General features: G+C 46.0%; 1 protein-coding gene across 1 annotated transcript in view; it reads left to right on the forward strand.

Annotated features, from left to right (window-relative positions):
• Positions 1-11,527, forward strand: part of Hdhd5 (haloacid dehalogenase like hydrolase domain containing 5) — a 25,827-nt gene extending 14,300 nt beyond the window's left edge. Inside the window, exons 5-11 of the mRNA XM_019208416.2 lie at positions 866-1,069; positions 2,080-2,192; positions 3,756-3,849; positions 5,244-5,277; positions 7,247-7,421; positions 10,118-10,306; positions 10,461-11,527. Of these exons, the coding sequence (XP_019063961.1) occupies positions 866-1,069; positions 2,080-2,192; positions 3,756-3,849; positions 5,244-5,277; positions 7,247-7,421; positions 10,118-10,306; positions 10,461-10,776 (1,125 nt within the window). The 3' untranslated portion in view covers positions 10,777-11,527. The remainder of the gene's footprint in view (positions 1-865; positions 1,070-2,079; positions 2,193-3,755; positions 3,850-5,243; positions 5,278-7,246; positions 7,422-10,117; positions 10,307-10,460) is intronic.
• Positions 11,528-14,701: the final 3,174 nt, after the last annotated feature.

Consider the following 14,701-nt stretch of genomic DNA (forward strand, 5'->3'; position numbering starts at 1 on the left):
GTATATGTTTTAGCAAAGAAGTCAGATGCTTAAATATGGGCTTGACTTGCTCTTCTTTTTCTAGAAACTTGAGGTTCAACATTAGGTTATTTATTTGATCCTGCTCTGTTTTCCTGTTAGAGAAATTTCTGTCATAGCACTGCTTTCTTTGTATCCCATATGTTCCAGTATGTTATATTGTCATTATTGTTTTCAATTGTAGAAACTGTCTTTTATTTCTTCTATAATTTCATCTGTGATCCATTGGTTGTTCAGGAGGGTGTTATTTAATTTCCATATGTTTATGAAGTTTTTGTGATTTCTTTTGCCGTTGATTTCCAATTTTATTGCACTGTGGTCTGATAATATGCATGGGATAGTTTCAATTCCTTTGCATTTACTTAATGTGCTTAAAGGAATATGAAAAAGAACAATTCTTTGTTAAATACAGATTTGGGCATTCAGAAATACTGTGTCTTGGGCTGGGGATTTAGCCCAGTGTTTCTGCCACCTGCCTTGTAAGCTTAAGACCCTGAGTTTGATCTACGGTACCCCCACCCCAAAAGAAAGCAATACTGTGTCTTATAGCTCAGGGGTAGAGTGCTTGCCTGGCTTGTTTGTATAGGGCTTGGGTTTGAGTCCTAGCAGAAAGAAGAGGGGAAGGACTGTGCGTTTTTTTTTTTTTTTTTTTTTTTTGGTACTGGAGATCAAACTTGGGTCCTTGCACTTGCAGGGCAGGCGGTGGAACCACTGAGCTAAATCCCTGGCCCATGTGCCTTCATTTTTTAGTTTCTCCTAGATCCTGAGTGACCTGAGGATGACAGTTTCTCTTCTCCTTTTGGGCTCTTGTCTCATGCACTGATGAATCTCTGCTCTCTCTGTGCAGAGCCCGCCTACCTTTGGGTTCCTGTTGGACATTGATGGAGTGCTGGTGCGGGGCCACAAAGTCATACCAGCTGCTCTGGAAGCATTTCACAGGCTGACGAACACTCAGGGCCAGTTGCGGGTGCCTGTGGTTTTTGTCACAAATGCTGGGAACATCTTACAACACAGAAAAGCCCAGGAGCTGTCAGACCTGCTGGGGTGCAAGGTAAGGAGACAAGCAGAGGTATGGAAACCCAGAGATGGTTCCATTTGGAACCCCAACTCCAGTTCTGCCTCCCTTCCCATGGTTGGGGTACAGTGTCAGTAAGCCCTCAGTTGTGGCCAGTGGAAATCTTTCAATCCTGCCCATTCAAGCTGAGCCTCATCAGTAAGGTCTTAGACACAGGCGTGCGCGTGCGCACACACACACACACATGCACACACATGTAATTGAGTGAGCACAAAAGTCCTGTCCTTGTATTTGGCAGGTTTACTTTGTCATATCCCCTTCTTTTCTTCTGGCCACGAGGGTTGTGTCTTTGGGATTGTTGTCCCCTGAGTCCACACATCTGGGTGGGACTGTGCAGTCACAGCCCATGTGTTGTGTGGATGAGTGGTGGGCATCGGCAGAAGGGCTGTCTGAAAGCAGTTCACACAGATGTGTTCTAGTTTAAGAGTGACTAGTTTTTGGAAGGAGTCCTGTGGAGCCAAGAGAGCCAGTAAAGTGGCTGATTATTTCAGTGACTCTGCTTGAGGTTTAGGACAGAGTAAAGGAATAGAATTGGCTCCCTGCTGTGGTTTCCAGGAGCAGGTTTCAGAGCGTTCTGAGTCAAAATTGTTGGAGTAAGTATAAATGTTAAAGAGCTTGAGTAGATTTGAAAACAGGTAGCCAAAGTGGGAGGCATATTTCTGTGACTGATAAGGAAAATGCGTGTGAATCAGAGGTCTCCATGTTGGGGGCTGAGAGATCTAGAGGGGCATCAGTAAGCCTAACACTGGCCAGACTTCACTTCTCATGCTATTTCTGTTCTCGTTTCGTGTGGCAAGAACCAAAAGAAGCAGTCCTCTTACACATGTTGAGTATTTTTTGAGTGTCAGCTGCCAGAGATGGCTTTTTCCCCTTCATTTTCTGAGCAGTTTTTCTTTCTCAGGTAAAAGCCTGCCACCTGTCTCTACATTGTTTTTTCTCAACTCTGTGTTTCTCTGCTGTCCTCTGTCTTGTGGTTTTCCCTGCAGGTGGAGCCAGACCAGGTCATTCTCTCTCACAGCCCCATGAAGCTCTTTTCACAGTACCATGACAAGTGGATGCTGGTGTCTGGGCAGGGACCCGTGGTGGAGAATGCCCGAGCGTATCCTTTCGGTCTTCTTGATGGAGAGGACAGGCCCTCCCTGCGTGGCTGATGGGGACTGTGGTGCAGTGTCTGGGCTCAGGGTGAAGGAGTGTATGGGTGGGCTCTTGGGGCAGGAGGAGGCTCCCACTGAGGGCAGCCTCATGTCTGGTAGCTCTGGAAAGTCAGTCCACACCAAGTCTTCTGCAGAGATTTAAGTGCAGAGTCTTGTGCCTTACCCCTGGTTGGAGAATCTTGATTCACTAGGGCTAGGGTGGGCATCAAGAAACTGTTGTGGGGATGGAACAAGGCCTTGTGCATTCTAGGCAAGCACTCTGCCCCAACCCATGAAGCTGCATTTTAAAAAACAGACAACTCTCCAGGTGATTCTGTAATTAGCTTTGGGGAACACTGTTCCAGCCCTCTTCGTCAGGGCGCTCAGTCAGCTCATCATTTAGTACTGAGCAGGGAGCTCCTGTTTGGCGAGTGTGCATCAGGAAGCAGAGGACATGGTACCTGTTCTCAGCAGCCTGTTCCTTTGTGTTGGGTGCCTCCTTGCCATTATGCTGTGCTGCATGGCTAAAGGGGACAGGAGACCGAGGAAGGGGCATTAGGATTGTGACTTTGTCAGGGGCCCATACTTGAGTAAGAGGAGTCACCCATGAGCAGTAAAAGGATATTTATCATTGCATGTGATGGGCTGGGGCTGCAGCTCTGTGGCAGAGTGTATGCCTAGCATTTGGGAGGCCCTGAATTTCATCCCCAGAACCACAAGGGAAAAAGAACAAGATGGCAAATGACTTCAGGCTACAAAGCATGGGGTAGGTTCTCCAGGGGAGTGACTGTCTGGCAGGTGTGGCCTGGGGCCCCATGGAGGGTTATGGCTGTGCCCCAGGAGATGGCCTAGGTTTCTCGGCAGGCAAGATGAGAGGTTGGAATGGGGCAGGTGGGAGTTAGAGGACAGAGGAGCAGGCAGGCCAGGAGTTCTCAGGGCATACTTACTGTGGTATTGGGGAGGCTTCACCGCTGAGGTGTGATCTGCACCCTCATTTGGGGAAATGTGTTTGGAGAGTCATCGCAACCAGGTCCAGGTAGGACTGCAGGTTGGAACTGCGGGGTGGAAGATGGAGGCAGGTCTTACAAGAGAAAGACCTCACTGGCTTGGCCATCTATTGGCCTCTGCTGAGTTGTCCTGCAGATTGTAGCTGCTGTCTGACTCCCCCGAGACTACTAGGCTCTCAGCCACTGAGGTATCCTCTGAGCACCACACTCAGCACCAGCGCTGTTCGTGGAGTGCAAGTCTGTGCAAGTCTGGATGTGCTCTGGGCATGTTGTCTGCCATATGAGCACAGATCCATGCACCATTGCACCCTGGCAGGTGCCGAAGGGTTGCTTGGCATTGTCTGATCACACAGCCCATGCTGTTGTGGCCTGCCTCTCGGCACCCATCCTGTAGGATGTCTGGCATCCTATGTTCCTCGTGTGACTAGGAGAACTGTCTGTGTCCCCTTGCTTATGCTCTGGTGTGTTCAGAAAGGCATCTTCCTCAGAACTGTCCAGCTTTGCTTCCTGATCTTGCTTCAGCCTGTGCTTCCGGAATGTAGTTACTGTGGAGGAGCTGCGGACAGCCTTCCCTGTGCTGGACATGGTGGATCTCGAGCGGCGGCCGACAGCCACGGTAACGAGGCGTGCAGGTTGGGTCATGTCACCCTCCAAGTCTCTCTGGGGTCTCTGTTTACTTCTGTCCTGTCCATTCTGCTGGCTTCCCTTGCTGACTTTGCCAACCTTCTGCTGAGAGCTGTGCTTTATCTGTGCTTTTGAGTGTGGCTGCTGTGGAGAGATGTATCTGGCCAGAGATTGTTCTCTAGATAGGAAAGAGTGGCAGACTCCTAGCCCGTGCCTTTCTGGGTTGTTTGTAATGAGCTGGGAACCTCTTTCGGGTCTCCACATGTCCTCTAACTGGTTTGTATATACCAGACCACTTTCCTCTGTGTACCTCTGGAGAATTGTTAACCTTTGCTAAAGTACTCACTGCTCCACAGCTGTTTACTGAAGCACAGTCCAGGGAGCTGCCCTTAGGAGAGGTGGCTCGCTGGTAATGGAGCACTGGTGCTTCTGCCCATGTGTTTTTTGGTTCTGCTCATATCAAAACTTTGGCTTGATTTCTCTCTGTAGTGCTGGGGCTGCAACCAGGGTTTTGCACATACTAGGTAGATGTGGTATCCTGAGCTACACCCCTAGCCCATGATTTCTTGTGTCCTGAGGGGTCCTTGAACCATATCCTCAGGTGAGCTTTATATACACCGTGAAACTTCTGTTTTCAGTCGCGTAATGAAATGCAGCTATAAACAGGCACACATTCATTTATTTATAAGATATTATCTTCTCCAGAGTTTCCCAGCTGTAGAATGTGTTCCCTTCTCCGAGACCTTTCTGTCTGTGGAGAACCAGAATTTAGAGTAGGAAGAGACTCAGAGCCACTCAGGCCTGAGCCCCACACAGGGAAGTGACATAGCCCAGGTCACAGAACTGTGTGGTGGAAGAGCCAAGGCTGCAGTGGCTGGGGTAGGATGAACCCCAAGAGGCCAGTAAAGTAAAGGTTCTGCCTGCTAACTGCTGTCAGGTGGACAGTCCACCAGTTCTTGTTGGAGTCTTCTCACCGGGGACTACCTGTAGCTCACTGGCTCTGGAGACTTTTTTATGTCTGTTTTTTTGAGAAAGGGTCTCACTATGTAGCACAGGCTGGCCTCAAACTCAGGGCAATCCTCCTGCCTCAGCCTCCCTAATACTAGGACTCCTGGCGTGTACCACCATGCCTGGCTGGCTCTAGAGTCTTGTTTGGCTCATGTCTTGCTTCCTCTCTCTTTAGTGTGCTGTCCCTCACCTCATGCTGAGACCACTTGGCTGTTGTTTGTGAATCTTCTTCCTTGGTCCTGTGCAGCTTTTCCTTGCCTGGGGCTGGATGGGGGTGGTCTTTGGGGAAGGTCCCTTTCCTCCTCACTCTGGAGACGAGCTTCTCTGGGCTTTTCCAGATGATGACTGTTGGTTGACACCCTCTTTGTCTCTTGACAGCCCCTTCTGAGGAGTGACTTCCCCACCATTGAAGGTAAAAGACCTTCTTCCTGTGTGAGTGGAGGGTCTTTTTCTTCCTCCTTCCTGGCTGTCGGGCTGGTGTAGTCTGACTGTTTGCCCCTGGCCTGGTAGGGTAACATTGCACAGAACAGCATCTGGGCTCTGGTCCTGGATCTGCCACTTGCCACCTGGGGAATGTTTGCTATTTCTTTCCTTTCCCGTGTTGCTCACCTTGTTAGGTGGAAAAATTGTAAGCTTCGAGGCTTATAGGTTGAAAAGTACCAAGACACAATTCACTCCAGTGTTTCTCAACTTTATTAAAGCCAGTTCTTCTTTGTACAACAAAAATGTAATTTCCTCTTTACTATCCTGAATTGAAATTCATGGGTGATGAAACTTTTCCATAAATACATTTTAAGAAGTAGTCAGATATGAAACCTTAACTGTAATAGGGTAAAATAAAAGGAAAAGTTGTAGTAAGTTAAAGTTTTGCCAGGTGTGGGGTGCAAGGCTGTATTCTCCGCTCCTGGAAGGCATGAGGATCATTGCATGTTTAAGGCCATCCTGGGCTACTTGTGAGCTCAAAGCCAGCCTGGACTATATAACAAGATCTTGTCTCAAAAAAAACAATAACAAAAGATTACAGTGTTTTGATATTTAATAATTATCCAAAAGTGAATGATTGCACTAAACACAGACTCACTGTGAATGTTCTAGCTGTATGTGCTGTATGTTTATACTGGTGATGCAGGGTGTTGCTGGGGCATCGTGTTGCCTTTTTTTGTTTGTTTGTTTGTTTTGTTTTGTTTTTTTGAGACAGGGTCTCACTACATAGTTGAGACTGTCCTGGAACTCACTATGTAGCCCAGGCTGGTCTCGAACTCACAGCGATCCTCTTGCCTCAGCCTCCCAAGTGCTGAGATTACAGGCGTGTGCCACCATACCCAGCTCAGCATTGCCGTTGGTGAAGGGATTGTCCATGCTAGAAAACAACTCTTAGTAAAGTTTTAAGAAAAACGGTCTTCTGATAATCCTGCAAATGATCCTTGCATTTTAAGAAAAATTAGTGTTTATTAAAAGTATACAAAGGTACTTCATGAAAATTAAAAATTCCTTTGTGATATTGTGTGAAATGGAATTAGCTCACGTAGATTGACCAGGTTGTCCAGCTACATGAATACCAGGTGAGACATTCAGATACTCTTAAGGTGCGGAACAGTTTTGATTGTACAGGACTTCCTCACCTACTAGGTGTATCACTTTTCTATATAGCCTCCTCTATAGATACATAGCCTCTTCCTCCTCCTCTTTTTTTGGTGGCAGTGGGGATGGAACCCAGGCCTTGTACATACCAGGCAAGCACTGTAGCATTGAATTACATTCCCAGTGCCTGCGTCCTCCCTTTCGAATACACCTCCCCAGGTTACCACTGCACTGTTGAGAGCCACGGATGAGCTTCAGTTCCCCAGTCTTATGGGTGACACTGCAGCTATTGCTTCCTGCCTGCTGGCTGTGTGTCTGGCACTGGGGGAAGTGTTTGCTAGATCTCACTTTTACCCTTGCAGCACCATAAGTAGGTGTTGTGGAGAGTGAGGTTAGAGAAGGGAAATCACTGCCACTGTCCTGTGGGAACACTGTCAGGGTCAGGGCTGTCAGTCCTTGGCCATTGGGTATGCTGGTCTCTGGGTCCCTGAGAGAAGTGGCTAGTGAGAGAGCCCCCCTGCAAAGAGCTCGTGGGGTAAGGAGCGTGGTGGGCAGAGCCCCAGTCAACAGGAGGAAGCAGTGGGCAGCTTGCGTTTCTTGGTTCAGTTCTTCAGTGCCAGAAGACTGGGCTGTCGGGACCCTCTTCCTGTGCCCTGAGCTTTGGGAAGGCAGCCTTGCCTGTGTGTAAGCAGCATAGGGAGGCGTTCTAGGTGGATTGCACCAGCCTGTCTCCACAGCCTCCTGGGCCTGCCACAAAGGGCAGGTGAGTACCCTCACCCCTTACCCCTTTGCTCTTTTAGGTGTGCTCCTCCTCGGGGAGCCAGTCCGCTGGGAGACCAGCCTGCAGCTGATCGTGGATGTGCTCCTCAGCGATGGGAACCCTGGCACTGGCCTGGCAACAGCACCCTATCCACACCTCCCTGTCCTGGCCAGCAACATGGATCTTCTTTGGATGGCTGAGGCCAAGATGCCCAGGTGAGGACATAGGGTCCCCAGCCCTGGCCATAGTGGCCTGCTTCAAGCTGCTGCATGACCAGTCCTGGGAGCAGTTTGTCACTGTCATTCTGATGCTTGGGGGCTGGTGACTACCTAACTGGGCCCTATAGTTGTCACAGTAACTGGGCCTCTGGAAAGGTTTTCGACCATCTCTTCAACCATTCATTACTGACCTGAAACTACAGGCTGCTGAGCACAAAGATGTGTGGAAGTGATCCTCCTGCCTCAGCCTCCTGAGTACTAGGATTACAGGCATGTGTCACCATGCTGGGTTGTGGAGATGATTTTTTTTTTTTTTTTTGGTTTTTTGAGACAGGGTTTCACTAGGTAGTTGAGACTGACCTGGAACTCACTATGTAGCTCAGGCTGGTCTCAAACTCACAATGATCCTCCTGCCTCAGCCTCCCGAGTGCTGGGTGTGGAAGTGATTTTTAACACACACCACCTGTGCTCCATAATCTTAACACACTTTTAAGGACAGTGGGTGAGGAGTGTCAGTGCATGTTACTCACCTCTCTCTTTCCTTACTCCCTGTGACATTGCTTTTCTTTCTTTTTTTTTTTTCTGGTACTGAGGATCAGACTCGGGACCTTGAGTTTGCGAGGCACGTGGTGGAACCACTGAGCTAAATCCCTAGCCAACATTGCTTTTCTTGCTTCTTTGCATTTACGTGTGAGATATAGGGGCAGGGGCAGCCAGGATTGTTCTGATGGTGGGACAGAGCCATGGACCAAGGCCTGGTCAGGCATGTGGGTGTTGAGTAAGCCTGGGCACTCTGCTCACTCTGAAGACATCTTTCTTCTTTCCTTCTCTGGCTGCTAGGTAGCCCTTTTTCTGGTGCTCAGAAAGCCTTACTGTGAGGCCAGTGATGGCTGCACTGTCCTGTGGCTGTTCTGAGCAGCAGGGCTGGAGTCCTGCTCTTCTCACTTGCCACTGGGCTGTATAAATGGTTGGTCAGCACCAGGTGTCGGGGCCAGGACTGCTGCAAGTCCTGGGACTGAGGAGCTCCACAGAAAGCAAGCAGCATATGGTGTTTCCCTTGTCACTTTTAAAGTGTATTTCCAGAGCTCGGTTTTGGTGTTTTTTCCAAAGGACAGTTTTTAGATGGCACTAGATAGCTGGTGACAGAGCTTTATACACCAGACAGGATTAATTTTTATTCAGTGATTGAGAGGAAGGTATGGTGGTGCATGCCTATAATCTCAGTCCTTCGGGGAGGCCAAGGCAGGAGGATCACAAGTTTGAGCCCAGTCTGGGCAGATTGGTGAGATAGATGCTGTCTCAGAAGCAAAGCAAAACAAAAATGCAGGGTTGTAGTTCAGTGTGAAAGCTCTGGATTTAGTTCCCAATCCTGGAAAAAAAAAAGCAAAGCCAACAGGCAAAATTAATCCATCCATCTTTCTTTCTTTCTCTCTGTCTTTCTATTTTTTTTTGTTACTGGGGATCGAACTTGGGTCCTTGCGCTTGTGAGGCAAGTGGTGGAACCACTGAGCTAAATCAAAAATGCAGGGTTGTAGTTCAGTGTGAAAGCTCTGGATTTAGTTCCCAATCCTGGAAAAAAAAAAGCAAAGCCAACAGGCAAAATTAATCCATCCATCTTTCTTTCTTTCTCTCTGTCTTTCTATTTTTTTTTGTTACTGGGGATCGAACTTGGGTCCTTGCGCTTGTGAGGCAAGTGGTGGAACCACTGAGCTAAATCCCTCTGGAATGGCCTCGAATTTCTAATGATCTTCCTGTCTCGGCCTCCTGAGTGCTGGGACTACAGGCATGCAGCATTTTTTCCCTTCAGAATTCTTTATATAAATGAGATTGAAGTGTAACTAATATATAGCACGGGATCAATTAGAATTTGGTTTAGCAACCACGGATGAAAGCCCAAAACAAGGCTGGGGATTTAGCTCAGTGGTACCACTGCCTGCCTCACAAGTGCAAGGTTCCAAATTCAATCCCTGGTACAAAAAAAAAAAAAAAAAAATCCCAAAACAAAAATGTTTTAAATAAGATAGAATTTTTTTGTCATGTGAAAGAAGTTGGGAGAATGCTGTACTGGGACAAAGTCTTTTCTGTCTTCCCTTGGCGCAGCCTGTAGTCCTTCCCTACATAATCCAAAGTGGCTACCTGGATGCCAGCCATCATATTAGCATTCCAAGTGGCAGGAAAGAATAGAGGAGCACAAAGAAGAGCACACCCCACCCCCCAATTTTAAAGCTGTTTTGTAAGTTTACCCCAGCCCTTTGCTTTCATTGACTATTTAATGCTAGTTTAGTTATATGGTCACACCTAGCTTCAGGGAAGGCGGGGAATGTACTTTCTGCAATATGATCAGCTGAAAATTGGCAATAACAGAGAAGGGGAACATGGCAACCAGTAGCCTGCTGCATATCTAAATAAAATTTAAGCTGCCTGGATTGTAATCTTACCTCTACCACTATGGGCAAGTGAATCGTGCTGAATCTTGCTATGCCTCAATTTCTGGATGTGTTAGTTTCCATCCCACAGGCTTTCTAGGAATCATGAGTACAATGCACCATCTCCTGTGCTAGAGCAGTGCTCAGTCCTGTCCAGCCTCCCCAGCAGGGGTCTCACTTATCTCTCAGCCGCACACTTTGTAGTGAGAGGTTGGTGTGCCTGGCTGGGGCCTAGAGGCTGAGCTGCCAGGCTTTCCCCTTGGGCAGGTTTGGCCACGGCACCTTTCTTCTTTGCCTGGAAGCTATCTACCGGAAAATGACCGGAAAGGAACTGCGATATGAGGGCCTGATGGGCAAACCCAGCCTGCTCACCTATCAGTATGCAGAGGAGCTGATCAGGCAGCAGGCGGAGAGGCGGGGCTGGACCACCCCCATCCAGAAGCTGTATGCTGTTGGGTATGCACCCGTCTCCTCACCCTGTCCACCCTCCCTCTTCAGCTCTCACTCTCTCCATTCCCTATGTCCGAACCATGCTTTTACCCCCTCACATTATTCTCCGCTTTGCCTTTTAACACTGCATTTGGGTTTCTCTCTCCGTTTCCCTTGCCAGTGATAATCCTATGTCTGATGTCTATGGGGCCAACCTGTTCCACCAGTACCTGCAGATGGCAGAGCGTGGTGTGCGGGCAGAGCAGCAAGGGGCTGGCGGCCTACAGAAGCAGCCACCCTCCGCCACCCAGAGCTGTACTTCCATCCTGGTGCGCACCGGCGTGTACCGTCCTGGGGAGCCTGGGTCTGGGGAGCTACCGTTCCATGGCCACCGGGATTTCGGCTGCAGTCCGGGGCTCCTGCAGGCGGCCCACGTGGTGAATGATGTGCACGAGGCTATGCAGCTGGCTTTCCATGAGGAGGGCTGGGCATGGTAGTAGAGTGTGCTGGATCCTGCATGCTGCCTTTTGGCCACAGAAATGTTTCCTGGGGCCGCATTTCCTGTGGAACTTGTGACTTCCAGCTCGATTCTTGTGTTCATCTCCTGGCAGTCTAACCTCAGGCTGGCCCCTATACCTCTGTGCCTCAGTTTCCTCCTTTCAGCAGGGATGCCTGCAGAAAGGGAGGCAGTGTGGGGTAGTGTGCAGGTCCCACAGAGCTGTTGCTCTTGGGGAGCCACTGCATGGCAGCAGGTGTGTAACCGAGTCTCTCATGCTAGTTTTCACTGTGTGTTAGGTTATTGCCCAGAAATTGTGGGCTTATTTTTTTAAATTAAAATGACTAATAAATATTCTTTATGGAATCTCTTGAGAAGCTCTGTCTGGAATATACTGAAAGTCCTGGGAGGAGCAGCTACTGCGTGATGGTATATACATGGGAAGGCTCTGGAGGCAGGGAGAGGTGGCATTTCAGCCCAGAAGATGTGGCATCTCCCTTTCTGCCACTCTTCCTCCTCCCACCTCTAATAAACCCACAGCCAGCCTGGGCTGTGAAGCCAGAATCTGTCTAAAAATGAGTTATGCCTGGCTTTGGCATATGCTTAGCAGCCTCCCTGGTGTAGAGAAGAAAAAGGATATTGTTTGTGGTCTGTTTTAGAGAAGGGAGTTCTCCATCTGGTTGTAATGATGCATGCCTGTAATCCCAGCCCATGGAAGGCTGAGGCTGGAGAATCTTGAGTTCAAGGTCAGCCGGGGCTCCATAGGGGACCTTGTCTCAAAAAATAAAAAGACTTCTCCTTTAGTGATTCTATAAAGTATGTATTTCTTACAATTCTTCCTTGTGTGTGTACCTGTGCATGTATGTTTGTAGCAGAGTCTGGCTATGATGCCCAAACTAGTTTCAAATCTCAAATTCATGACACTCCTGTCACAGCCTCGTGAGTGCCACCATGCCTGTCGTCGTCTGGGAGTTACTCATTTTCACTTTTCATCTGTCTTGTCTTCCATGACTATAGGACTGTCAGATTCTCTGGTGTTATAGTTTAAATCTTTTTTTTTTTTCATTTTCTGTTTTATCCCCCTTGAGGATTAAACTGAGCATATCCTCAATGTTTTTCTCTATTAGATTGATTCCTAGGTACTTCATTTTTTTGGATGCTATTGTGAAATAGGTTGTTTCTCTAATCTCATTGAGTTTTTTATTTGTATACAGGAAGGCTATTTATATTTGAGTGTTGTCTTTGTATCCAGCTACACTACTGAGTTTGGTTATCACATCTAGAAGTGGAGCTTTTGGGGTCTTCTACATAGAGTATCATGTCATCCACAAATAATGATAATTTAACTTCTTCCTTTCCTATCCTTATTTCTTTTATTTCTTTCTCTTGTCTGATTGCTCTAGTTAGTGTTTCCAGAGATAATTGAACAAGAGTGGTGACAGTGGACATCGTTGCCTTATTCCTGATTTTAGAGTGAAAGCTTGCAGTTTTTGCCCATTGAGTATGATGTTAGCTGTTGGTTTGTCATAGAAGTCTTGTAACAGATTGAGATAAAGACCATCTATACCAATTTTCTGTAGGGTTTTTAACTATGAATGGGTGTTAGACCTTGTCAGATGCTTTTTCCGCATCTGTTGAGAGGATCATATTAGTATTTGTCCTTGGCTTGGTTAATATAGTGTATTACATTTATTAATTTGCATATGTTGAGCATCCCTGCATCCCTGGGATGAATCCAACTTGGTTATGGTGTATAACCATCTTGATAATTTGCTGCATTCTGTGTTTTTAATAGGGAGATTGGCCTGTATTTCTCTTTTTTGGTTAGATCCTTTTTTGGTTTTGGAATAAAGATGCTTGCTTCTAGGAATAAATTTGGGAGTATTGCTTCCCTTTCAGTTTTCTTAAAGAGTTTGGGAGTGGCAGCATTAGGTCTTCTCTAAATTTCTTGTAGAGTTTAGCAGTGAATACATCCGGGCTTGAGCTTTTCTTTATTGTGGTAGTTTTTAAATTACATCTTCAATTTCATTGGCTGATACTGACTTATTTAGAATTTCTATATCTTGTTTCAGTTTTGGTAATTTATATATATCTAGGAATCTCCATTTCTGTATTTTCTATCTTATTAGACTACAGGTTCTTGAAATAGGTATTGTTGGTCTGGATTTCTGGGTTTTTGTAGGATCTGTGGTGATTTCACCCTTTACATTCTTAATTGCATGAATTTGAGTCTTTTTACAAATTTTTATTTTTCTTTCTTTCTTTTTCTTTTTTTGTTTTTTTGAGACAGGGTCTCACTATGTAGTTGAAACTGACCTAGAACTCACTATGTAGCCCAGGCTGGTCTGAAACTCACAGTGATTCTCCTGTGTGCTGGGATTACAGGCATGCGCCACCATGCCCAGTTCTTTTCCTTTTTTTGATAAGGTTGGCTAATGGTTTGTCAACTTTATTTAATCTTTCAAAGAACCAAGTCTTTGATTCATTGATTCTTTGTATTGTTTTTTAGTCTCCATTGCAGTAATTTCTGCTCTGATTTTATTTTTCTGGTATTGGGTTTCAAACTCAGGACCTTGTGCTTGCCAGGCAGGCACAGTGCCACTGAGTTACATCCCTGGCCCTTTTCTGCTCTGATGTTTGTTTGTTTATTTATTTATTTTTTGTACTGGGGATTGAACTCAGGACCTTGTACTTGCAAGGCAGGTATGATGCCACTGAGCTAAATCCCTGGTCCTCTGCTCTGATTTTGAAAATAATTTCCTCCTTCTTACAAGCTTTGGGCATAATTTGCTCTTCTTTTTCTAGAATCTTCAGGTTCAACATTAGGTTGTTTATTTAAGGCCACTCTGATTTCTTGATATGGGTATTTACTGCTATACATTTCTCTTGTAAGACTGCTTTCATTGCATCCCATAAGTTCTGGTATGTTGTATTGTCATTATCATTTAATTGTAGAAATTGTCTGATTGATTTCTTTCCTTCTTTCTTTCATAAGTTTTATCCCATTTCCTTTTCAAGCTGCCTATTTTTTCTTTAATCTGTGACCCATTGGTTGTTCAGCAGGGTGTTATTTAATTTCCATGTGTTTATGAAGTTCTTGTAGTTTCTTTCTTTTTCTTTTTTTTTTTTTTTAACTGGGGATTGAACTCAGACCTTTGCACTTGCAAGGCAGGCGGTGGAACCACTGAGCCAAATCCCTTGCTCTCTTGTAGTTTCTTTTGGTATTGATTTCCAATTTCATTGCACAGTGTTCTGGTAATGTGCATGGGATAGTTTCACTTCTTTTGCATTTACTTAAGTATGTTTTATGAGCTAGTTTGTGGTCTGTTTTGGAGAACATTCCATGTGCACCTGAGAGGAATGTGTATTCTGATGTGGGATGGAATACTCTATAGACATCTACTAAGTCCATTTGTTCAAGAGTTTGGTTTAGCTCTAATATTTCATTGTTGATTTTTTGTCTAGTTGATCTGTCTATTTGTGGCAGTGGGGTATTGAGGTCCCCATTACAACTGTATTAGCACTTATATGATTTATCATGTCCATTAATATTTGTTTTGTATACTTGGATGCACTGCTATTTGGTGCATATATATTTAGGATTGTTATCGCTTCCTCTCACATTGTTTCCTTTATAAGGATATAGTGACATTCTTTGTCTCTTAGTCTTGACTTGAAATCCAATCTGTCTGCAAATAGAATCACTAACCCTGCTTTTTTGGGGGTTCTTGTCACATGGAATGTTGTTTTACATCCTTCAACTTTCAGTCTGTGAATTTATTTTTGAGTTAAATGTGTTTCTTTTTTTTCTTTCTTTCTTTTTTATTATACTTTGGGATCAAACTTAGGACCTTGTGCTTGCGAGGTGGGCAGTGGCACCACTGAGCTAAATCCCAGGCCCTAAATGTGTTTCTTATATGCAACAT

Source organism: Fukomys damarensis, unplaced genomic scaffold, assembly GCF_012274545.1.
Source record: "Fukomys damarensis isolate Sample0158 unplaced genomic scaffold, DMR_v1.0_HiC HiC_scaffold_5, whole genome shotgun sequence".
In the NCBI taxonomy this organism is placed as follows: Eukaryota; Metazoa; Chordata; class Mammalia; order Rodentia; family Bathyergidae; genus Fukomys; species Fukomys damarensis.